This window comes from Sorex araneus, chromosome 1 (genome assembly GCF_027595985.1).
Source record: "Sorex araneus isolate mSorAra2 chromosome 1, mSorAra2.pri, whole genome shotgun sequence".
Classification (NCBI taxonomy): domain Eukaryota; kingdom Metazoa; phylum Chordata; class Mammalia; order Eulipotyphla; family Soricidae; genus Sorex; species Sorex araneus.
Window position 1 is genome coordinate 314,373,053 of NC_073302.1, and position 26,094 is coordinate 314,399,146.

The 26,094-nt window shown below is 39.9% G+C and overlaps 1 protein-coding gene across 1 annotated transcript in view; it reads left to right on the forward strand.

The window, feature by feature from the left end:
- Positions 1-26,094, forward strand: part of NEK1 (NIMA related kinase 1) — a 139,717-nt gene that overhangs the window by 94,344 nt on the left and 19,279 nt on the right. Inside the window, exons 26-29 of the mRNA XM_055122047.1 lie at positions 935-1,087; positions 8,621-8,738; positions 20,904-20,992; positions 22,222-22,469. Of these exons, the coding sequence (XP_054978022.1) occupies positions 935-1,087; positions 8,621-8,738; positions 20,904-20,992; positions 22,222-22,469 (608 nt within the window). The remainder of the gene's footprint in view (positions 1-934; positions 1,088-8,620; positions 8,739-20,903; positions 20,993-22,221; positions 22,470-26,094) is intronic.

Genomic DNA, 26,094 nt, shown 5'->3' on the forward strand with positions numbered 1-26,094 from the left:
GCTCTGTTGGGGTGGGGAAAGAAATTTGGTTGGGATAAGAGAGCCTGGCATAGAATCTGGAGGCATCTATGGAGTGCGTCCTTATTTTTATTTTTTAATAGAAAGGATTATCTTTTAATTTTTTTCTTTTTTTAAATTTAATTAATTAATTTATTTTTAATTAGTGAATCACCATGAGGGCACATTTACAGATTTATACACTTTTGTGCTTATGCTTCCCTCATACAAAGTTCGGGAACCCATCCCTTCACCAGTGCCCATTCTCCACCACCAGTAAACCCAGCATCCCTCCCACCCTCCCCAATCCCATCTCCCCCCACCCTGCCACTGTGGCAGGGCATTCCCTTCTGTTCTCTCTCTCTAGTTAGCTGTTGTGGTTTGCAATAAAGGTGTTGAGTGGCCACTGTGCTCAGTCTCTAGCCCTCATTCAGCCCGCAAGTCCCTTCTCCCACATGGCCTTCGACTACATTATAGTTGGTGATCCCTTCTCTGAGTTGCCCTTTCCCCAGAATGTGAGGCCAGCCTCCAAGCCATGGAGTCAACCTCCTAGTACTTATTTCTACAATTCTTGGGTGTTAGTCTTCCACTCTGTTATTCTATATACCCTAGATGAGTGCAATCTTTCTATGTCTGTCTCTCTCTTTCTGACTCATTTCACTCAGCATGAAACTTTTCATGCCCATCCACTTAAATAAAAAATTCATGACCTCCTTTTTTCTGACAGCTGCATAGTATTCCATTGTATAGATGTACCACAGTTTCCTCAACCAGTCATCCGTTCTAGGGCATTCGGGTTTTATAACTTTTTTCTTGTGAAATACTTAATTGGATATGTGGTGGATAATTGGATAAGAAGGTCTTAAATCTGCCCTACAGTGCAATATTACTGTTATTCTCTTTCATCTAGTGTGGCTTTTGTATCTTTTCCTTACAGATCATACAGTGGGAGAAGTTATTAAATTAGATCCTGGTGGGTCTCCAAGAAGAGTCTGGGGGAAAAGCCCCACGGACTCTGTTCTCAAGATCCTCGGAGAAGCTGAACTGCAACCACAGACAGAACTTTTGGAAAGCACAGCTACGAGAAATGGTATGTAGAAATTAGTTGTTTTGCTATATTAAAAGTAGTATTATTTAAAAATTATACTTATTAAGATGTAGCTATTTTAAGTAAAATTTTAGTAATTATATTTCTGTCGGGCTGGAAAAAGAGCACCTCAGCTAGGGCATTTACCTTATACGCGGCCGACCTGGGTTCGATTCTTCCGTCCCTCTCAGAGAGCCCAGCAAGCTACTGAGAGTATCCCACCTGCACGGCAGAGCCTGACAAGCTATTCGTGGCATATTTGATATGCTAAAAACAGTAACAACAAGTCTCACAATAGAGACATTACTGGTGCCCGCTCGAGCAAATCAATAAACAACGGGAGGACAGTGCTACAGTGCTATATTTCTGTCTTAATTTTCTAACTCTAGATGGAGAGTTATATTTTCCTGATATATAGTTGTCTCATATAGTTGTCTCATATAGTTTCCTAATATATATAGTTGATATATAGTTTCCTGATAGTTGTCTCAAATTGTAGTTTTGAGTTTTTGATCTAATCCAACATGGATGGGATCCCCCCCCCCCAGCCAAAAAAAAAAAAAAAACCCAAGCAGAAAGGAAATGTACATGGAGGGACCTGGAAAAGTAGAACCGTCAGAACAAAAAAAGACGTAGAAGCAGTGTATAAGATGATAATGTATGTTTTGATGTGGATCCAGAAGTTGGGTTGACTGAAAGATATCTGTAGCTGGTGGACAGGCATTATCCTAGGATGGGGAGAATGCATTGGTTCAGGTATTTGCCCATTTAAAAAATGGAAGTATTTATCTTTTATGTATTTATTTTTTGGGGGGGCTCATTTGGGCTCCACACCAGTTGTGCTCTGGGCTTCCTCCTGGCTCTGTGTTCATAGATTACTCCCATTGGTGGTCAGCCTTGTGCAGGGATAACAAGTGCCTTACCCACTGTTTTGTCTCTTCAGCACCTATTATCTTATTCTTAAGAGCCCTTTATATGTTTTCATTAATGGTCCTAGATGACTTCTGTGGATTTTCCTTCTGTGGTTTGTATGATCTTTCTCTATACAGTCTTTCACAGAGCAAAATGCCTTGGTGCCAGGTAGCAGACCCATAGCCTTACATATGCAGAGCATGTGCTGTGCCATTCACCTGTATCCCAAACCCACAGAGCGACAGTCGTGAGAAGGATATAAATTGTGTTTACTGTTTCTTATTTGTTTTTGGTGTCTGTAACTGTCCAGTTGTGCCAGCTATGTATGTTGAAGACACAGTTAAATTGTAAATTGCTTCAACCTCTGAGAAAACAATATAGAAACTGCTCATAAGATTAAAAATAGTTTCCATATGATATAGCAACACAGAAACATTATCCCAAGAACACAGGAACTTTAAAAAGATAGGGCTGGAGAGATTGTGAGTAAGGCACTTGCCTCATATGCGACCTACCCGGGTTCAGTCCCCAATATCCCCCTAGCCCTGTCAGTATTGACTTCTGAGTGCAGAGCCAGGAGTAACCCCTGAGCATCTCCAGGTGTGGCCCAGAAACAAACAAACAAGAAGATAAATGCATATCTATGTTTATTGTAACAGTATTTACAATATCCAAGATCTGAAATGTGCCCCAACAGCTAAATTGAGGTATAAGGCCAAGGAAATAGCGCAAAGATCTGTCTGTAACACTTGCTTTCCATGCTGGAACTCTGGGTTCATTCCCTAACACAAACATGGTCTCCCAGGCACCCTCAGTAGGAACTACAGAGCCAAGAGTAGTCACCTAACACTGCTGGGTATGGCCCCCAAATGAGAGAGGGACAGAGACAGAATCATTCCAGAGTGCACAGCATGGAATGCTTACTAACTAAGCTGTAGGGAAAAAATAAGATCTTGCATTTTATTGCATTATGAATGGCAAAAGGGTGTCATGTTAAAGGAAATAAATCTGAACAAAATAAACCAGAAGGCAAATACCAGAAGATTTTGCTTGTACATGGTATAAATAGAAAACACGGAATAGATAGTGTCCAGTGTGACCAGATCCTTAGCCTGACAACAGAGCTGAAGTTTCCAGGGGAGGAGGCGGGGTTCTTCCATAACGGGTCCTCAGGATGGTGGGTGAAGGTTCTTGTTTTTTGCCCCAGCCCCACTAGCATGAGTGTTTCTGGTGTTCTTAAATGTTGGTCATTCCCACTTGTGCGAGGTACTCTCTCGTTTGCTTTTCCGTAGCTCTTCTCTGATGAGCACGTGCCTGTTGGCTTTGACCAAGTGTCTGTTCAGCTCCTCTTGCCTTTTCTTTCTTGTTTGTTTTCCTGCTCTTGACTTCTGGGGGTAAGGGGTATGCCAAGTGGTGCTTAGGGAGCTCAGCGTCCACTCATGCCTGGTGCTTCTCAGCCAAGTAGGCCGGTGGTTCAATATGCTGGGCCAGGAAAGTGGTGTTTGGGCTCACCAGTGCCAGGGATGACCTGAGCCACCCATCGGTGCTCAGAGGCCTCCAGGGCTACTCCTGGATCAACTCAAGGAACCATGTGGTACCAGGGAGCTGATCTGGGCCGGCAGCATGCAAGGGAAGCACCTTAACTTCTCTACTATTTCTCTTATGCCCTGTTGTTGAATGTTGTGAGTACTTCATATATCTTCTACAATAGCTCTTCATTAGACATAATGTGTGAATATTTCCCCCAATAACCAGGGGTTTGATTTTGTTAATTTTAGCTCTCTTCTCTTTCACAGGTTACATTTCATTTGAACTAGTCCCGTTTGATTATTTTTGCTTTTGTGTTGAATCCTTAAGGTACCTGAGAGATAGTATAGTGGTTAGGGCATTTGCCTTGCACATAGCCAATGTGGGTTCATCCTGGCATGCCTTATGGTCACCCGAATCCTGCCAGGAGTGATTCCTGAGCATTGAGACAGGAGTAAGCCCTGAGCACCGCCAAATGTGACCCAAAAACAAAAAAGAAGTTGAATCATTCAGCACACCTCTGAAGTGGATATCATGGAGACCTTAGCCTGTTTTCCTGATATATCTTATGAATTCTGATTTAATACTGATATCTGTAATCTATTTTGAATTAACTTTGTTTATAGTTTGAGATAAAGTCCAGTTTCTTTCTTTCTTTTTGCTTTTTTTTTTTGCATTTGGTTAACCAGCTTACTAAGCATCAGTAGTTGAAGAGGCTTTCCTCCTCCACTTAATGCACCTCACTCCTTTGTTATAAATTAACTGTATATCTGAGGATTTACTTAAGGCTCTCAACTATACTCCAACTATGGATTTGAGAATATGGTTTTATTCCAGTATGACATTATTTAGATTTCTGTGGCATAATATAAAGCCAGTGAATATAACGTATCTTCCTTCTTCTCAGAATTGCTTTGGCTGTGCAGGGAGTTTTATGGTTCTGTGCTAATTCTAGTGGATTAGTCTATGTGCTTGAAGCTTCTTGGGTCCTTTGGAGCAGGGGACTCTGTGGACAATCCCAGTTGTGGTTGGGGGCCTCCATTCCCACTCCCTCCTAGGTCTACGGAGGACTGCGGGGTACTGGCTCAGCCATGTGTGAGGCACCCTGCACTATCTCTTGGCTCTCTATCTTAAAAGTCTTATATCCAGATACCTTACTCACTTATTAAACATGTTACTTCTTTTTCTTCTTAGGTCATCCATATGTTCAGGTTTCTTGGTTACTGTTTATATTAGACCTTCTAAAACAATGTTTAACAATAGTGATATTTCAATCTGACATCCCTGTACCTAATTTTTTAATTTTTTGCTTTTTGGGTCACACCTGGCGATGCACAGGGGTTACTCCTGGCTTTACACTCAGGAATTACTCCTGGTGGTGCTCGGGGGACTATATGGGATGCTGGGAATCGAACCTCAGTCGGCCGCATGCAAGGCAAACACCCTACCCACTGTACTATTGCTCCAGCCCCTGAACCTAATTTTAATAGCTGTAATTTTACAGCAGAAAAATAAGACTGAACAAAATGTGACCTCTGCCCCAATTGTTGAGAAACCTGGTGAAAGAAAAAAGTTCTAGAATGTGAGCAAGACTGTGGTTTTGTTCTCTGTTCACTGGAAAGAAGAGGTCAAACAAGCTGCAAATAATTGTATACACTTTTTTTAGTTTATTTTTTGTTGACCACACTCAGCTGTGCTCAGGGCTCACTCGAGACAGTACTCAGGAAACCCTTACGGGGTGCTGGGGATAGAACCATGGTTGGTTTCATGTCAGGCAAATGTGGTACCTGCTGAACTATCACTCCAGTTCTATACACCATTTTTCGTAGAAAAGTTAAGTGAAGCAAGGGGCAGTTCCTACTAACCTTGAGTGATAAATATAAAAATATTATTAACTTTAGTAATGTTAATCAAAACAGTCAGCAAGCCTCTCCATTTTCTTCAACTTATATAGATGTAGTAGAAAGTTGTATGTTACTGGTACCCGCTCGAGCAAATCGATGAGCAACGGCATGACAGTAACAGTGACAGTAGAAAGTTGAATTTATGCAAGATATTGCATGTGAGTTTCAGTGCATATGCTGGCAGGTAAAAATGGTAGTATCTGTGCATTCTGAGTACTAGAGAAGTGGCATATTTTTGGTGGGAGGGTACTCTCCTTTCAGAGGATAGAACAGGGAATCACAGCATGATGCATATGTTTTAGAGTTTATGCAGAGATGGAGCTAAGTGGCTAAGACAGATGTAAGAAATTAGAAGTTGGAATTTTTAATACTGAAAATTTTGAAGAACTGTAATAAATGATAAGGTCTCCAAGTTCAGCTGAGGAAGGGTGAACAAGGAAAGGAATGGAGAGATCTGACATTTGAAGGATTGAATCATATTGAATCACCTAAAATCATGATGACAAAATTAGCGTTGGGAGATCTGACAATGACCTAGATAGAATGCAACATCTGTAAGATATGCAAGAAGGGGGCAGGGTGGATGGGTGTGAGGGGACCTCGAGATATCGGGGCAGGGATGCTGGTTGTCGAGCTGAAATATTGTATGCCTGAAACTCTTTTATTAAAAGAATTGCAAACCACAGTGCCTAAAAGAAAAAAAATAAAATATAGTTGGTAATAAGGAAATGAAGAAAAAAAATGAAGGAGAATTTTAGTAGATAGACTGCAATAGATTTTCTGAGGTAAAACTATACTCTCCAGGCATTAAAGTATGGAGAGTTTCAGAGCAATTAGAATTAACTAGCAGTTACAAGAAACAAACTGAAACAATTTGCTTGTAATTAAGAGTATACCATTCTGGCACACACACGCACACACATACACACATATACACATATATAAATTTCACAAAAAGAAAAAAGTAAACTATGTTAATTGTTCCAGAAATAATTATGCATAATTAAATTCTTTACTATGTACAATTAAAATTTATGTATCATAATCCTTAATTATTTATTAATCTCTAATGCATAGCAACTTAAATAAATTACTTGCTGTAAGAATATAATTCTTTAAAACTTTGCCCTGAGTGTCTTTATTAGTCATTTTGAGATTGTAACACGAGTTTTTCACTTTGTTTTTCTCCTGAAGGGGAGAAGCATAAATCGTTAGTTACTAAAGAAGAAAAACTAAATTGTATTTTATTTGACATAAACTCATCAGCTTCTGTTGATTGTCCTGTAGTGATAAACAGCCCCAAGTCTAGTGAGGCATTGCCGCAGATGCAGTTGAAACCAGGTGGAAATATTGGTAGTATGTTTTAATGGGTCAAAAATGGACTTATTTGATTTAATTATACTTTAGTTTCTTCTTCATTAAAAAAGTCAAAATGTTTTTGAGTGATTCCTCTTAAATTAGGTTAAAATTTTTATTTTTTAATCATGTTTTTGGGATGAGTTGGTGGTGCTCAGCTGTAGCCAGCTGGTCTGATTAGTCCAGAATGTCTTTCCTGGCATCCTGGCAGGTAGCGGACTAACACAAAAGCGCCCCCCCCCCCCCATTCCCCTTTAATGCAGGCTCTGGCCTTTCCTGTAAACTTTTCCCAGCAAGGTGAGTCTTATTACTTATATGGTAGCCTGGGGCTTACAGATACTTCAATTAAATGAGATAGTATCAGGCTTAAGGGGCTTGCCTTGCACGCTGCCAGTCTGTTCCATTCCTGGCACCCACCAAAGTTGCTCCTCTGGGCACCTCCAGGAGTGATACCTGAGCAGATACTTAAGATTAAAACTACTTGTTCTCTTAATCTCAGAGCTGGCATTGCGATCACTTCTGCCACACTCATTTGGTCAGAGCAATTGTAGGCTAGCCTAGAGGAGAAAGGAATGAGTAAACAATTGATCTGCCATTGTATCTTGATCTTCCATTATATACTTCCTGACAGATTATTTATAATTACCCATATACAAAGTACACTTATCCTCGTCAAAGCTTCAGCTTATGATTTTGGATCAGAGTCTAAAGATAATGGTAGCAAAGTCAGGTCTAGGTACAGCTAAGTTCCCTTGGTCACAGGTCTCTGAGTGTCATGCTTGCCAGGATAAAGACTTGTAAGTGAAAAGGATAAGTCACCACCAAAAAAAAACAGGGGCACACATTGTAGTAATTGATCCATAGGAGTTCTGAAATTCAGCCAGGAGTTTGTCAGCTTATTCTTTTGTAATAAAAGTTGATAGGAATTGGGGTTCTTCGCTTCCTTCTTTCAGTCCAAGCTGTGGTACTTCTGCAAGGAGAATTTTCTTTACAATTTTGTGCATTTTGCATGGAATGTTATTTTATTGGCTCATGACATTTGACAGAAACCTTTTGGACAAAAAATAAAGCCAAACCTTTTCTACCTTGTGGTGCCTTGTGAATGTCTATTTGAGACTGTACACTTGTGGTTCTTGTCTTTTGAAACAGATCTCTCTGTACATAAAATCTCTCTGTACATAAAATTTTGCCCTAAATGTCTTTATGGCGACACCCTAGACTTCATCTTTACCTGGAGACCAGTTTCTTGTCTTCCATTTAGCATTTGTCCTGAGACCATGAGAAGCTTTTGTTACCTAGATGGAATTATCTTGGCCTTTCTCTTCTGAGTTCTCACAAGCTCAACTATTTCTTCATTTCTCTCTGTATCAGAGGCTGCTGGAAGAAGCTAGTCATCGCTTGGGAAATTCTGTTTAGATAACTTCTTAACCATTGTATCTTCTTAGACACGTTTGCCAAGATCCTTGTTATCACACAGAATCAAATTTTCTCCCACTGCTAAAATCCCCTTTTCTCTACTCTAATCATTGTTTTTCACTGGCTTGTCTTTGAGTAAGTCTCTTTCAAGCTCTTTCTACTTAGACTTGTGGTACAGTCCCAGAATAAGTACACCAAGTTTTCATTTTTGTTGTAGCATTGCAGTGAAAAATCCAAGACTTTCATTTTAGGAACAAGTGAACCTAAGAGGGTTAACACAACAAAATTAAAGATTTGGGAAGAAAATATTTTCCTGTTACTCTAATATTAGCCTAAATTAGCTAATGATAATTTATAGAAAGTTTGGTTTCTCTAAATGAAATTTGATTTGTCTTTTGTTAAATACTGTTTTGCTTTTCAGAACCTGATGACTTAGAAGCAGAAGTTCTAGAAGAGCCAAGTGGAATAAGCAAAATGGATCACTTGCCATGTGCTGTGGATGTGTGGATTAGTGAGGTGCCGGAAACAAAAGAAACAGAGTACGTTTTTATGTATTCTTTACCGTGCATTTCAAAAGCTTAAGCTTTTCCTCTTTTTTTGTTTTTAACTTTGGGCCACACCCAGCAGTGCGCAGGGCTTTCCCCTGGCTCTGTGCTGAGGGATCACTCCCAGCAGGGCTCCGGGCACCATATGAGATGCTGTATTACCTGGCCCAAGTCCAGTTTTGTGATACTTTTGGTGAAATGCTGAAATAACCAAATATTACAATATTAAATCTATTTACTATAGTACCTTATAATTTAATTTTTGAACAGATATTATACTCAAGTGGCTCAGGTATCAACAAGTATATAGAGTATATAGACACACCTCAGATATAATTGCAGGTTTAGCTCCAGACAGTTAAAATGAAATAAAGTCACCAAGCTTAGGGTTTCCCAGTGCATATTAAAGTTAAGTTTATACTGTACTGGTCTTTTAATTGTATAATAGCATATGTCTGGTAAAGCAGTGTGCAAACCTTAATTTCAAAATGCTTCATAATGAAAATCTGTTGTATAGCCACCTTCATCAGTTTTTTCATCAAGGTCTCCTGAGTAACTTGTGTAGCTTTTTTTTTTTCCTTCCGCAGTTTTTTTTTTCTTTTCCTTTTTTAATACAGTTGTTTATGATAATTTGTTGCATTCAATACTCCAGCACCAATCCCACCACCATTGTACCTTCCCATCACCATTATTTTCAATTTTCCCAACCATCCCTCAAGCCTGCCCGTATAGTGACCCTACATAATTTATTTTATATTGTCAGAAATAATTCACTAAAAATGATCAAAAGTTTACTTAGAAGAAGCTGTGTGAAGATTGTTGTATCTAACCCTGGAGCCCTTAAGCCCTTGTGTAAGAGATTACTCACATGTTGTTACAGGTTAAGCCTTGTGTGTGTTTTTATTAGCAGTCACTGTCACTGTCATCCTGTTGCTCATTGATTTGTTCGAGCGGGCACCAGTAACATCTCTCATTGAGAGACTTATTGTTACTGTTTTTGGCATATCCAATACTCACGGGTAGCTTGCCAGGCTCTGCCGTGCGGGCTCCATACTCTCGGTAGCTTGCCGGGCTCTCGGAGAGGGGCAAAGGAATCAAACTTCGGTCAGCCACGTGAAACGCGAACACCCAGCCGCTGTGCTATCGCTCCAGCCTGTGTTTTTTTATTATTTTAAAAAATTTATTTACTTATTTTTTTGGCTTTTTGGGTCACACTTGGTAATGCTTAGGTTTTACTCCTGGCTCTTCACTCAGGAATTACTCCTGGTGGTGCTCAGGAGACCATATGGAGGCCAGGGATTGAACCCAGGTAGGCCAAGTGCAAGGCAAATGCCCTACCCACTGTACTATTGCTCTAGCTCAAGCCTTGTGTTTATATCTTGTTATTCGAGATTGGTTGTCTTCTGTTTTACATCCCATCCAATGTGGTTTGCTACTCCTGGCATATGAGTGATGCAGAGTTTGAAATGTCACTCGGCCACAAATGTGGCCATGTGCTCCAGAAATTTAAAAAATTTTAGTGGGGTGTTACAGCAGGAGTTAAATTTTTAACTGGTTAGTGATTTTGGGTGCCTTGTGTAATTCAGCTTGGCATGAAGTCCAGAAGCAGATCTGCAGCTTGTTGATCTCTCTTGAAATTTATGTATGAGTTTCTGTATCATGGCTGGTTAATGAGTTTATTTGGTACCAGAAGTAGTTCATGGGCATGACTGCCAGGCTTCCAGAAGAATAGGGTGATGGGGGAAGGTAGCCCATCCTCTACTCCATGAGAGCCTGGAGATTGCAGTCACAAAACCTGTATATCTGAGTTTTTCAACAGATGAGTATCTGCATGAAGGTTGTCCTGAGCATTGGAGTCTTGCCATAAGCATGGCAGTGATTGTGGGGTGTGGAGGTTTTCAGCTCCTGGGGCTCTGATTGGGTGGGTGCTGGGCTCACTCTCCCAGGGTGCCCCAGGGTGCCCACCTGGCATGGGGCAGGAAGCATCTTTGTGTAACCTCTGCGTCAGCACTTGTACTACATCACCTTGTACTTCTATGTTATGGAGACATTTTCCCCTTAAGTCTCACAAATCAGCTTCTGCTAGATTCAAACTTTTCTTTTTCATCTTCCTCATCTCTTTCAGCTGTCTCAGAATTACGGAAAGTTAAGGCCTTACTTTGGATTAGTCTTTGATTTAAGGAAATCTTGTGGCTGGTTTGATCTATGCAAACCACAGATACTTTTTCTGTATCAGCAACAAGGCTGTTTGGCTTCCTTATTCTTCAATTCACTGGAGTAGCACCTTTATGTTCCCTCAGAAGTTATTTCTTTGGGAGCCACAGAAATCATATAGGGGTTAAGATGCTTGCTTGGCTGACCCTAGTTCAGATCCCGGTACTGCATATGGTACTCCAAGCACCTCCAGGAATAATATCTGAGCGCAATGTTAGGAGTAATCCCTGAGTGTAACCCCCTGAAAAAACAAAGAAAAAAATTATTCCTTTGTGTTTACCACTTCACTAAGTTCCTTGAGACGCCCAGCTTCTGCTCCCTCAGCTTCCAGCATGCCTTCCTCACTAAGCTCAATAAAGTAAGAGAAACACAACTCTTCCTTTCATTTGAACATTGAGAGGACAGTGTCAGGTTAATTGATTGACCTTTCACTATTGTTGTGTCTGAAAGAATAAGGGAGACCTGAGGGGAGAGGGAGAGATGAGTGGGAAGAGGTGGAACCAGTCAGGAGCAGACAGCATACATAAAACACATTTATGAAGTTTTCCATCTCTTTTTGTGTCCTAAAACAATTACAGTATTAATATCAGAGTTCGCTAATAACAGGTCACTGTGACAGGCATGACTATAGTTATGTTAAAGTTTAAAATAGCATAAGATTATCAAAAAGTGACACAGTTAATAAAGTGAACAGCATGCTGTATGACAGATTAGCTCTGTGGAGGATTGTTACAAAATCTTCACTTTGAAAAAATTTAATTGTCTGTGAAATGCTGCAAATCAAAGCATAAAGAAATAAGATATAACTTTATAAAGATATGAGGTAAAAAGTTTCTTTTATTTATTTTACAAGCAACAGATTCCTGTTCTCCCTTCATTCTTGTTATTTAAAAATACCTTAGGAAAAAAACAAATTTTAGTTTCTCATGACAGTACATATTTTCATGTAAGATACAGAATATTTTTCATCCTTTTTAATTTTTTGCCATTAGTATGAGAATTTTTATAGTACTATATGGTGCTTTCTCTTTTAATACCTACTTGGTAATTTTTTTTCATTATATATGTGTATTGCAACTCAGTAAAAATTCTCTATTGATAGGATGCTATTAGTAGGATAGAATTAAATGATGCAGCAGTGAATTATAGTTTGCATAAGACATTTTTCATGTATATAAGTAAATGTGTATGATAATTATGGAGAAGTTAATTGATTTTATAAATTGCATTTTTAATTTATTGTTGGGCTGGAGCAATATCACAGCAGTAGGGCGTTTGCCTTGCACACGGCCAACCCATGTTCGATTTCTTCGCCCCTCTCGGAGAGCCCGGCAAGCTACCGAAAGTATCTCGCCCACACGGCAGAACCTGGCAAGCTACCCGTGGTATGTTCAATATGCCAAAAACAGTAACAGTAAGTCTCACAATGAGAGACGTTACTGGTGCCCACTCGAGCAAATCAACGAGCAACAGGATGACAGTGACAGTGAATTTATTTTCTCCTAGGTGCCAAGAGTGATCTCTGAGCACAGGGAGTAATCCTTGAGCATAGCCAGGGGTGGCCCCAACCACACTCCCAGAAAAATTTAGTCTTTTTAAAATTGTTTTATATAGGTTACTCATTTAACCTGTTTTTATATGAATTGCGGGATTTTTTCCCTGTTGATATTTCCTGATCAGGTTTTCTAATCCTATGCCCCTCTTCTGGTCTCATTCCCCTGACCCTGAAAAGAGCCTCCAATCGTTGGGAAAAACGAGTCAGGAGAAGCTGCTAAAAATCTCAGGGATTGGACGAATGGAGACATTACTGGCACCTGCTCGAGTAAATCGATGGACAACAGGATGACAGTGATACAGTGATACCCCTCTTCCATTCAGTCTTTTTGGCCTTAAAGATGATTTTATATTTGCTTATTTTTGTTTTTTGTTCTTTGGTCCGCACTGGTGGTGCTCACGACTTACTCCTGGCCTGCACTCAGGGATCACTACTGGTGGGCTCAGGGGATATTATTGGGTGCTGGGGATTGAACCCAGGAGAGCCACGTACAAGGCATGTGCCCTTCCTGCTGTACTACCGATGTAGCCCGGAAGATAAAGTTTTTGTTAGAAAGTAGTCAGATTTACCTGGACTTCAATAATCATTCGGAAGACTTGGTTCTTTCCAGTGTTATGAAAGACGTTTCAATATCTAGTACTTTGATGTAGGTATTTTGGTCTGTAAATGTTTGATTCTGTTTGGTCTCTATTCTGTGGATTCTGATGGATTCAGTTTTTCTTACAGGTATCTGTTCCATTATCTTATTTCCAGTTTTTTGAGAAATGACCTTTACTGGAGTCAGAGCAATTGGACGGGGTTTAAGGCTTTTGCCTTGCGTGTGGCCATCCCTTGTTAGATCCCCAGCACCGCATGGTTCCCTGAGCATTCCCAGGACCCACCCTCAAGCCCCAAACTGGGAATGGCCACCACGGGGTACGGGAACCCCTCCACAAAAAAACTCCACAAATTTAAAATGCCACTTTCACTATTTATGAAATTATCTTAAGTCCATTTTTGTGTTTTCTCTATAGTTGTTTGTTTTTTTTTTTTAAATACACTCTGCTTGTACATGTTTTTTTAAAAAACTTAAAAAAAATGTTTGGGAACACGCAGCAGTGCTTGGGGGTTACTCCTGCCTCGGCACTCAGGAATACTCTTGTGAGCACTCAGGGACCATATGGGATTCTGGGAGTTGAACCTGGTTTGTCAAGTACAAAACAAGTGCTTATCCACTGGACTATTGCTCCAGCCCCTACACTTTTATCATGGGGCTACACCTAGCTGTGCTGAGGACTTACTCCTAACTCCTTGCTCTCCTGGCTATGCCCTGAGCACCATACAGGGTGCCAGGGACTGACCCTGGGTCAGCCCCTTGTAAGGCAAACGCCTTTCCTGCTGTTCTCTCTCCAGCCCAGCACCCCCTCCACTTTGAATTAAAATAGTGTATGTGGGGCTGGAGCGATAGCACAGCGGGTAGGGCTTTTGCCTTGCATGCAGCCAACCCGGGTTCAAATCCCAGCATCCCATATGGTCCCCTGAGCACCACCAGGGGTAATTCCTGAGTGCAGAGCCAGGAGTAACCCCTGTGCATTGCCAGGTGTGATCCAAAAAGCAAAATAAAGTAAAATAAAATAGTGTATGTGTTTTAAGATCATTTAAAGTGAATCCCTTTTCACTGCTCAAGAAAAAAACTTGCTATTTTTATTTGTATCATTTCTCATCTGAATTTAGAATTTATTATATTTAGCCAGTCTTTCCCCACTAGAAAAATCATTTGGTATATTATTGGGATATTATGTTCATAAATTAACATAGGGAAAATCAACATGTAGTTTTCTTCCTGGCCATGAAATACGTGATTAACCTTTGTTTTTTTAAATCAAGTTGTGGAGTTTCCTTTGTTTTGGTTTAGCACTTTAATTGGTAATTTTATTCTTAGGCATATTATCTTTTGTTTGCTGTGATAAAAAGTACATATATATGTATATATCTTTTATATATATATAATTTTTTGTTTTGTTTTTGGTTCATTTCTCGTGTCACTCAGGGGTTACTTCTGGCTTTGCACCCAGGAATTACCCCTGGTGGTGCATGGGAAACCATATGAAATGCCTGATACTGTACCTGGGTTGGTCAGGTACAAGGCAGGCATCTTACATGCTATACTATTGTTCTAGCCCCAGTACCTAGTTTTTTGGTGTAAACACTTATAACTAGAAGATTGAGTGAAAAGTTTATTTGTAGTAGTATTGCATTACAATATTGTATCTTCAGCTATTTTAATTGTAAACACCTTTCATGTTCTCCAAAAAATAGAGAACCAGAAGGTAACATACAAAAATACACAACAGAACATTACCACAAACCAGAACTGACAAAGAAATTACATTCAACATTCTGAAAATAAAAGAATATTAAGACAAAGGGACTGGGAATGTGGTTCAGTGGTAGGGTATGTGGCTAGCATGTGAAAGTTCCTGGGCTTGATACTGTGTACTGGCATGAAGAAAATAAAAAGTATTAAACCAATTGATGGAGTTTTTTTGGGCCGAGTCACTGTCACTGTCATCACTGTCATCCCGTTGCTCATCGATTCGTTCGAGCGGGCACCAGTAACATCTCCCATTGAGAGACTTATTGTTACTGTTTTTGGCACATCCAATACGCACAGGTAGCTTGCCAGGCTCTGCCGCGTGGGCTTGATACTCTCGGTAGCTTGCCGGGCTCTTCAAGAGGGGCGGAGGAATCGAACTCAGGTTGGCCGAGTGAAAGGCAAAATGCCCAACCGCTGCGCTATCGCTCCAGCCCGTTAAACCAGTACTTCTTTATATATATATATATGTATATATATATATATGTGTGTGTGTATATATATATACATATTTTCATTTGTTTCTTTTACTGCTAAATATTTTCCCCCTTTTTAATTGAATCATCATGATAAACCAGTGCTTCTTACATAAAAGCTTTACTTCCTGGGAAAACTGTTGCAAATAATATAGTCCTAGACTACAATAGAAAATCCAGAGACTGCCTTGCATGCAGCCCACTCAGATTCAATCCCCGGAATCCCATATGGTCCACTGAGCACTATTAGGATAATTCCTAAGTGCAGAGGCAGGAGTAAGCCCTAAGCAACCCCAGGTATGGGCCCCCCAAACAAAACAAAAAAGAAAAAATTCAGAAGATGAATCCCTGGGCCTATGAGGCTGTCTACACTTGGGGGCAGAAGGGCTGGGCTCCCTCACTGGTGGTGCTCCTCAGGCTCTGCCCAACGTGCTGGGGATCAAACAGATGTTGACTGAGTGCTCGGCAAGCCCTGTAACCCCTGAACTATTTTTTCTGGCCCCAACTTTGAAGTATCTTGATGGTCAATACCATTCCTGATGATAAAGCATAGGACTGTGAGAAACAGCCAAGATGTTTCCCAGGAGATGAATGAATCTCACTAAAATGACAGGGAAGCGCAGATAGATACTGTCCACGGGTCACGTGGCCTTTAGGAACCACAGCACTTAGAAACACCGAATAAAGATACCTGTAATTCACACAATTAAATTTCCTCTACGTTTTTCATCCCTCTGCATAAGGCATGAATGTAGAGCCTTGTATTGAATTATTACTAAAATAATGCTGGCTGGAAAGATGTCCAGGATTTAGTACTTGCCTTGAATGTGGCCAACCCCAGTAGGATTCTTGGCATTGTATGTGTCCCCTAAGCACCGTTAGGAATTATGGGGGAGCACAGAAGCATAAGTAAGTCCAGTGTGACCCAAGGCAGCTTCCAAAAGAAAAGCACAAGAAGCAACTATAATCCCTAGACATTTCCTTCAATTATCACCAAGTATTTGGTAATAGTAGCCTCTAGTGAGTATCGGTAGCTATTAGGCAACAAGTTCAAATTTTTATGACTTTTTAATAACAGTTTAAAATTAGAGGATGAATGATAAAGCCGGCTAATGGACTTGTAATTTTAGAAGTTAATAGCCATATTTAAGTGTTCAATAAAAACGTCAACAATTTCTAATTTTTATCTTTTTTTACAAGCTATAAAGTTGTGGTAAGGCTTCCGGTTAAAGTGATCGCAAACTGGGGCTGTCAGCTAGGAGATAACTCATTGAGGTCGGCTGTACCCAGGCTCTGCGTTATTGCCCTCTACTGTACTCCACCTACAACCTTTGTCCTTTTTTACGGAAAGCCAGTTTAAAATCAGAACTGGAGCACATGTAGGAGACCCGGGTGCCCCGACAACTCATGGTCCCCTGCCAGAAGTAACCCCCAAGCATTCCTGGTTTACCAGGAAGCACTGTTCCATGGGGACCCAAAAGAACACAAGCATTTAAAATTGGTGCTATTGCTCCCAGTGCCCATATAAATGGCCGTTACAATGAATGTAATTACTAATGTGCCATTGACTTCTCAGCTGTCTTGATTTGCTCCTAGCAGTAATCATTTGTAGGCTATGAAGAAGTACAAAAAGATGAAAGACCCAAACCCAGAGGTTCGAAACAAATCAATAGGCAATCTGATTTTCAGTGTATTTAATTTTCAGGACAGAGAGTACACACTGGACAAGGTACTTGCCTTGCACATAGCCAACCTGCTTTTTATCCCTAGTACCATATGTGGTCCCCTCAGCCCTGCCAAGTGTGATCCCTGAGCTCAGAGCCAAGAGTGAACATCGTGTGGGCTGTAGAACAGAAACAAAACCAAAACAATCATCTTTGAGTTCAGAGCTATAATACAGTGGGCAGCACACGGCCCACTTGGGTTCTATCCCCCCCACCCAGACAATCCCCTCAGCCCTGCCAAGAGTGATTCCTGGGTGCAAAGTCAGGAGTAAGCCCTGAGCATTTCTGGATATGGCTTGAAAGACACGTTTTAAATTTTATTGATTTATCATTACTTTCCGTCCCTCTCGAGAGTTTGGCAAGCTACCGAGAGTATCTCGCCCACACTGCAGAGCCTGGCAAGCTACTGTGGTGTATTCAATATGCCAAAAACAGTAACAAAAAGTCTCACAATGGAGACGTTGCTGGTGCCCGCTCCAGCAAATCAATGAGCAATGGGATGACAGTGATACAGTGATTATTACTTTACAATATGATTGATTATCAAGGATTTAGCATCAAAATGTTACAAAGTAAAAGTTCCTGAAGTTCTTTTTTTTTTTTTTTTTTCTTTTTGGGTCACACCCAGCAATGTTCAGGGGTTACTCCTAGCTTTGCACTCAGGAATTACTCCTGGCAGTGCTTGGGGGACCATATGGGATGCTGGGGATGCAAACGCCCTACCCGCTGTGCTATCGCTCCAGCCCCTCCTGAAGTTCTTTTGTCCTACCTCTACTCATTCCTTCTACTGGCCCCCTTTCCAATATTTGGTGACCCCTGGAGTTTTTTTTGAGGATGAGAATTAGTTTCACTGCTTTTCCCTCCATTTTGTTTGCCTTAGTTATTTCATATTCCATATATGAATGAGCAATCTTTAATTGTCTTTTCTCTTCCTTATTACACTTAACATAATTGCTTCAAGGTCCATTTATTCTGTCTCAAAGGCTACAATTTATGTTTTTAAAATTTATGATTTTATTATAGATCAGATAATATGGATGCAATAGTGTTAAAATTTATAATATTGATTCATGTGTGGTATTGAGTTATTTTTTAATAGTGTGGCATTTCTTTTACTATTTACCATAACTTCTTTACTACAACTTCTTATCTTAAACATTTATGAATGTTTTAAGTTGATTCCATGTTTTGGCTATTGTAAATAATATAAAATTCTTTAGAATTAGCATTTTTATGTTCTGTGGATAAATGTCAACAGACAGCTGTAAAATTGTCTTCTTATAATGAGGTTCATGCTGAACTGCATGGTACAAAAATTTCTCCCTTGACACACCAGAAACTCCTCATTTCTCATTGACATTTACACAGAAAACTTAGATGAATCATTGGTGAGAAGAACCTTTTATTGTGTGTGTGTAGGCCAAACTGGAGGTGCTCAGGTTTTCTCTTGGCTCTGTGTTCAGATGTCACTCCTGGCAGGGTTTGAAAGACTGTATGCAGTGCCAGGGATCAAACCCTAGTTGCCCTGAGCAAGGCAAGTACTTTATCCACCGTAGTATCACTCCAGCACAAAGAGGGATCACTGGAAACAAATACTTAGGAACTCCCATCTTTAGAGATTGAACAATTACGCATTATCACATACGTTAGAAGTGTGTGTCATAAGAAATCAGCATCTACCTGTACCACATTATTGACACTAAACTTTGTCCTGCTCTGATTTATTTTTATTTTATTGTATTTCTGTCTGCTAATAATTTATTTTAGTGGTTTTATAACTATGAATTTGTGTTATAGAATTTCCTCTTTATTATGGAAAAATCATTGGATTTTGATATTCTTGTTATGCTTCCTTTGTTAAAAAGTAATTGGAAGTTATTTTTTTTCTTTGCCATGCTCTGTAACTGTGATTTTGAAGTGTTTTCTATAAATATGCTTTGTGATGCATATTTTAGTCTGTGTACACCATGTGGTCTGTGGTGGAACTCTGCCTTTGTGCTGCAAAAATAATGGTAGATAATATGTAAACAAATGATGTGGCTGTTCCAATCCTACTTTATCTATAAAAGCAGGCAGTGGGCTGGACTTGGACTGGGACACAACAAAAGCATATGCAAGAGAATTTATTGTAGGAGAATGATAGCAAATATTTGAAATAGTTTAAATCATTAATAATGAAGTGGCCAAAAATACTGTTGCATTCCTGTAGTCTGTATTTTGGATAGAACACAACAGCTAAAAGAATAAACACAAAGCCATACGCATTAGTAGGAAATATGTTCCTGGCGCTGCAGAGTCCCCAGAGTGCTGTCAGGAGCAAACCCCACACTGGGTGTGTCCCCAAAGCAAAAATCAAAACTCTCTGTGATGCCAAGAACCTCGAGATATATTACTGATACTTTCGGGAATGTATTCTTTCTGTCTTTACACTTTTATTTAAAAGTGTATAATGTCTGGACTTTATTCTCACCTGTATTGAAATAAGCATTCTAAAAAGTCCTTTATCTTTCTCTTTCAGTTTTAATTCACTTATAGTTAGGAGATTATGTACATAAAATTATATACTTTTACTGTGCTACTCATCATATTTTTGTTTGGGGGCCTTAGCCAGCAGTGCTCAGGGCTTACTCTTGGCTCTGTGCTCAGGGATAACTCCTGGTGGGACTCGGGAAAACACACGGGGTGCCGGGGAACTAACACACGATGGCCATGTGCGAAGCAGATCCCTACATGCTGTACTATTTCTATGGCCTCATCATGTTTTCAAAACCTAACACCTTTAAGTTGATATTAGTTAGCTTTGCTTACCTAACATATTTTGATTGTCATGCTATATTAGTTCATATAGATATGATTTATTATTTGAACAATTATATGTTAGTTTAGTAGTAATATATAATTGTCTTCTATTCAGAAAAATATCTGTTGCTGAAAGTAATAGTTCAACAAACATTATCAAACATTAAATTGCTTTCAGATTAAAAAAAAACTTTATTTTATTGAATCACCATGAGATACAGTTACAAGCTTCCATGTTTGAGTTACAGTCACACAATGATCAAACACCCATCCCTCCACCAGTGCACATTCCCCACTACCAATGTTCCCAGTATCCCCCCCCCTTTTTCCCACCCTCCCCCTGCCTCCATGGCAGACAGTTTCCCCCATACTCTCTCTCTACTTTTGGCCATTATGGTTTGCAATACAGATACCAAGAGGTTATCATGCTTGGTCCTTTATCTATTTTCAGCACACATTTCCCATCCCAAACAATCCCTCTAACCATCATTGACTTAGTGATCCCTTCTCTATCCCAACTGCCTTCTCCCCCCTATCATGAGGTAGGCTTCCAACTATGGAGCAGTCTTCCTGGCCCTTGTGTCTACTGTCCTTGGGTGTCAGTCTCATGTTATTTTATACTCCACACATGAGTGCAGTCCTTCTATGTATGTCCCTCTCTTTTTGATTCATCTCACTTAGCATGAGACTCTCCATGTCTATCCACATAAAATTGCTTTCAGATTTTTTAAAATATCTTGCTAGGGCATGAGAATCTTTATTTTTAATCAGTTTTTCACATGATTAGGGGCTATACTCTGAACTTGCTCCTATAAGAAATGGTGAGAGTATTTGTTGTGAATGATTGTTATTGGTGAAGATTTAAATAAGGTGAAAAAAATGCAATGTACTTTTTCAAGAATTTATAAAAAAGAAAAGTATGTGGGAGAATGATCACAGTATAGTGAACTTGTGTTTCATTTTATTGCCTTTTAAGATTGCTTTCATTGCTGATAAACTCTATATTGACTAGTTGATGTATATGTACATCTCTGGCAGATTGGAAACTAGGATCGTGTTTCAGCAAAGTCAAGTTTCTGAAGATGGAGCTCAGAGGAATGTGGACCAGCTTGGTGAAGTTGGTACCGGTAAGAATACTACATTTATCTAATTTCTGGGAGATTATTACACTGACTTATTTTATTTGGACAAAATGTAAGCCGCATTCCTTATCTCTTCAGCCATTCAAAAATTAAAGCCATTGTGCACTGGACTCTGCATTAATAATTCTGGATTGTTTGACAACATACATACAACAATTTCCTGTCGTTTATCACATGTTTATTCATATCAAAATGAATTGCCAAAACGAAGTCAGTTTATGAACAACATTAAATGTTGTATTAACATATTCATATTTTCTTTTGGCAGGAGGTGGGGTGGGGTAGGGGGTAGGGGCACATACCTGGCAGCACTCAAGGCTTACTCCTGGCTCTGCATTCAGGGATCACTCCTTGCAGGGGTCAGGGGGCCACATGCAAGGCAAGCACCCTACCCAGTATACTATCACTATGACCCATAATTGTTGTCTTTTTAAAATAGTAGCACTGTAGCACTGTTGTCCCATTGTTCATCGATTTGCTCGAGTGAGCACCAGTAACATCTCCGTTGTGAGACTTCTTGTTATTGTTTTTGGCATATCGAATACGCCATGGGTAGCTTGCCAGGCTCTGCCACGAGGGTGAGATACTCTCGGTCGCTTTCCAAGCTCTTCAAGAGGCAAAATTTACTTTGAAGTAAATTGCTGATTGGAGGAATAGAACCCATGTCAGCTGTATGCAAGGCAAATGGCCCACCCACTGTGCTATTGCTCCAGTCCTTTAAAAAATTAAAATATAAAGGCTGTAGTTTGGGGGGCAGAGCTAGTTTGAGTCACACTCAGTAGTGCTCAGGAGTTACCCTAGCAGTATTCAGAGGACCATGTGTGGTGCCAGTGATTTGAACTGGTTTCAGCAGTGTGCAAGCAAATACCTTAACTCCTGTGTTATCTTTCAGGTCCAAGAGCTATATTTTTTTTCATCTAATATAGGAACAAAGATAAAGTAGAACTGAAAATATATTTTTCTTCGAATTTTTGTGCGTTTGCGTTTATATTTTAGAATTTTCAGTATAATGCAAGTATATTACTAATTAAATATACTTTCTGAAAATAAAATATTCTATTGAAGATTATATGGTAACATATGTAGATATTTTTCTGCTAGACATTTTTTTCTAGAACTTATGTTAAGTATTGTGCTTTTTCACTGTCACTTAGTACTTTATGTAAATACTGTGTATAGATTTATTTTTACATACTTTTCCCTTTGTACCACAGAATCTCAAGTAGATGATTCTCAGCACTCTAAATGTGATGTAGATAAATCTGTGAAACCAGAACCATTTTTCCAGAAGGTGGTTCATCCTGAACACTTGAACTTAGCCTCTCAAATTCAATCAATTCTCTGTTCTCCGGAAGAATCCCTTCCACTTCGATCTCGCTCTGATTCACCACCAAAAACTAAAAGTAAGAATTCCTTGCTGATTGGACTTTCAACTGGTCTGTTTGATGCAAACAACCCAAAGGCAAGTATGTTCCTCAAGTAGAAATTTTCAAGCAGTTGATAAAATTTTTTGTTGATTTTCTTTGATAAATCATAATATTGAGTGTTAATGCCGTGAAAACATATGCACACAGCACATCAGAACAGAAATAATAAAACCATCATCTATTATGAGATACTGAAAATAAATTGCTGTTCAGATACTATGTAAAAATTATGTCATCGGCTTCTTTTTTTTTTTTTTTTTTGCTTTTTGGGTCACACCTGGCGATGCACAGGGATTACTCCTGGCTCTGCACTCAGGACTCAGGAATTACCCCTGGCGGCGCTCAAGGGACCATATGGGATGCTGGGATTTGAACCCGGGTCGGCCGCGTGCAAGGCAAACGCCCTACCCGCTGTACTATCTCTCCAGCCCCTGTCATCGGCTTCTTGATGAAGATTCTTTTTATAGAATTTACTTTGAAGTAAAAGATTCTCCATGCATTCTTACACCCTCTCATTACCCAATCCAACTTCCATTTTTAGTAAGAAATTAAGCTTAAGCAATATATCATAAAATGGTAAGAGTACCATATTACCTAATTTGTATATATAGTGATTAATAGATATTTATATATGCACTTCCTGGCAAAAGTTTTTTAGGCCTCTTATCATCTCCGTTGATGCATTTATTACAGGCATTCAGTCTTTCAACGCTAATCTTACCGTCATTATGACCTTCCCTCCACTGTTGTCTGCTTTTTCCCAACCACCCCTCAAGCCTGCCCCCACTAGAAGCCCAAAGTAATTCATTTTATATATATATATTTTTTATAATTTTTATTAAATCACCATGTGGAAAGTTACAAAGTTCTCAGGTTTATATGTCAGTTATACAATATTCAAACACGCATCCCTTCACCAGTGCCCATATTCCACCACCAGAAACCCCAGTATACCTCCCGCCCCCACCCCCTACCCCCTACTGTATAACTAATGAATTTCACTTCATTTTTTCTTTACCTTGATTACATTCCATAATTCAACACAAAACTCACTATAGTTGTTGGAGTTTCCAACCAAGAGAGACAGACCTACTACATTTGATAATTAGTTTTTCATTGCTGGAAATGAAGAGATATGTAGCCCCACTGCTACAAGTACATAACTCTCTCTCTCTCTCTTTTTTTTTCCTTTTTCTTTTTCCCCCTCATCCCCCTTCCTGCGCCTCATAGTATGGTGTACGCCACGCCGCGTCGGCCAGCGTGGGGCTTTTGCTTAGTTCACAGTCCAGAGGTGGCTGCTACATTAAAAACCTTCAATATTTCAACAAAAACTTACTGTTATTATTTGGAGTTTCCCCCCCAAGTCAGACCTGTTCAAATGGAACCGTTTCACATTGCTGACAATTATAAATGTTAAGTCGCACGGACGCGGCAGCGTCTGCGTGGTTTTGGATTTCTGTATAAAGTCCAGGGAAAATTCTGCCAGAAATTACATAGCCCAGCTCACAGTCCCAGTGCATTGCTGTAAGAAGTCTCTGAATTCAAAGTCTTTAGGCGCAGAGTGTCCGATTCGCGCTCAGCGGCTCCGGATTTATCTGGGCCGAGGGCATGCCGGTTACGCCCCCTTCCCATGAGTTCCTGGGAGCCCCAAAAGTAAAAACCGAATACCTGTGGGTTTGGAGTCACAGAAGATGGCGCCTGCCACGTGGGTGCCGCCAGGCCGCCGCTTTCTGTGCAGGAAGACAGGGTGGGGAGGAAAAAAATCCACCCCCGGCAGCACAGAGTTGTAGCCCAGTTCGGTGTCCCAGTGCATCGCTATCAGATGCTGCGCTGGATGCCCGAATGTGTTACATCTTTGGAATCAAAGTCTTTAGGCGCAGAGGGTCCGATTCGCGCTCAGCGGCTCCGGAGTTATCTCATAATTCATTTTATATTGCTTGTTACCACTAACTGGCTAGTGGAATGATCAAAAAATACATCAGTAAGAGAGATTTTGTGAAAATTGTAACATCTCACCATGGGAACATTAAGTCTTTGTCTGAGGTTGTACTAAGCTGTTGTCAGTTGAGCCTTTTGTGTAAAAGGTTCTTGTTAATCGAACTTATTTGGGCCCTATGTTACATTATCATCCCACGAGGTGTGCTCTGAAATGCGAGAGTTTGGAGTTTGGTGATGTCCTATGGCTGTGAATGTGACCGCATACTCCAGGAAAGTCCAGAGTATTTACTCGTGCTCCAGAGGGCCACGAGCTTACATGGCATGGGGGTAGATGTGGGTGTGGCTGCTGGGGCTTTAAGAAGTATGAGGTGTGGGGGGTGGTCACCTAGAGTTTTCAGACAAAAATCCCTGTGGACCTGAAATTTTCGGCAGTTTGACATCTGTGGAGCTCAGTTGTGAGGAGGTGGAGTTCAGCCCCTGGCATGGAGGCAGCTGTTGGGGTGTGAGTGCAGCTACCAGTGCCCGCCTCCTCTAAGACTGCCCCGGAAGGCTCAGTTCCGGGGTCCAGGGTATCTGAAAAATGTTGGGGGCCAGTTGATCACTTTTGAGATTTAATCATGCATCTCTGGAGCAGGGCTGGTTACATGAGCTTACATTGTGGCAGTGGTGGAATCAGTTGATGTTTTTAAATTTATGGAGCCAGTTTTTTGTTTGAAAACTTAGGGACTGGGAATAATGATTCAACAGTGGAACTTGTGCCTTGGATAGATGAAGTCCTGGCTTTTATCCCTCTTGCTGCAAAAATAATCATTATTATAACAATAGCTTAAAATAGCTCCAGAAAATTTAAATATAAAAAATAGAAAATGGGTAATGCTGCTGTGAACATAGAAGAGCCCCTAATCTTTCCAGTTTGTGTTTCAGTTACACCTCTTTAGGGGTGGTACTCATATGGGATATATAATTCTTAAGTGGAATAATCATATGGTATTTCCATCTTTAGTGTTTTGTTTTTTGGCTTTTTTTTTTTCTTAAAGAATTCTTTATACCATTTTCTATTGGGGCTGCACCAATGTGGATTTCCACCGACAGTGTATAAGAGTTCTTTCTTCTCCATATTGTTGCCATTATCTGTTATCTCAAAGTCTTTTTGGTACAAGCTATTTTCACAGGTGAGGTGGTAGCCCACAGAGTTTTGGGGTTTTTTTTTGGGGGGGGGGTATTTTGCTTTTGGTTTGGGGAACATACCCAACAGTGCTCAGGGATCACTTTGCTAACATAATGATGTTGACTGTTTATTTACATGCCTGTTGAGTGATCTGCATGTTTTCTTTAGAATATCTCTGGAATTTTCACCCCCTGATAGGACATATAATATACAATTTATCTCCTCTCAATTGGTAGGTTGCCTTTCTTATTTTGTGGTAGTTTCTTTTATAAAAATATAATTTTATTGTTTTTATTCCCTTTTTTGCCATTTATTTTTTTGAGATAACATGGTTTTACAGTAGTTTCTATACTGCTTATTATTGCTTTTGTTTTCCTTTCTGTTGTTGAGTCTTCAAATACATCTCTTAAGAACAAAGTTCAATGATATATATGTTCTCTTCTATACATATTATAGTCTAGGGTCTTAAATCAACTTTTTTGTTTTGGTTTGGTTTTGCTCAGAAATGCTTAGGCTTCTCATGGCTTTGCACATAGGAATTAGACGTGGCAGTC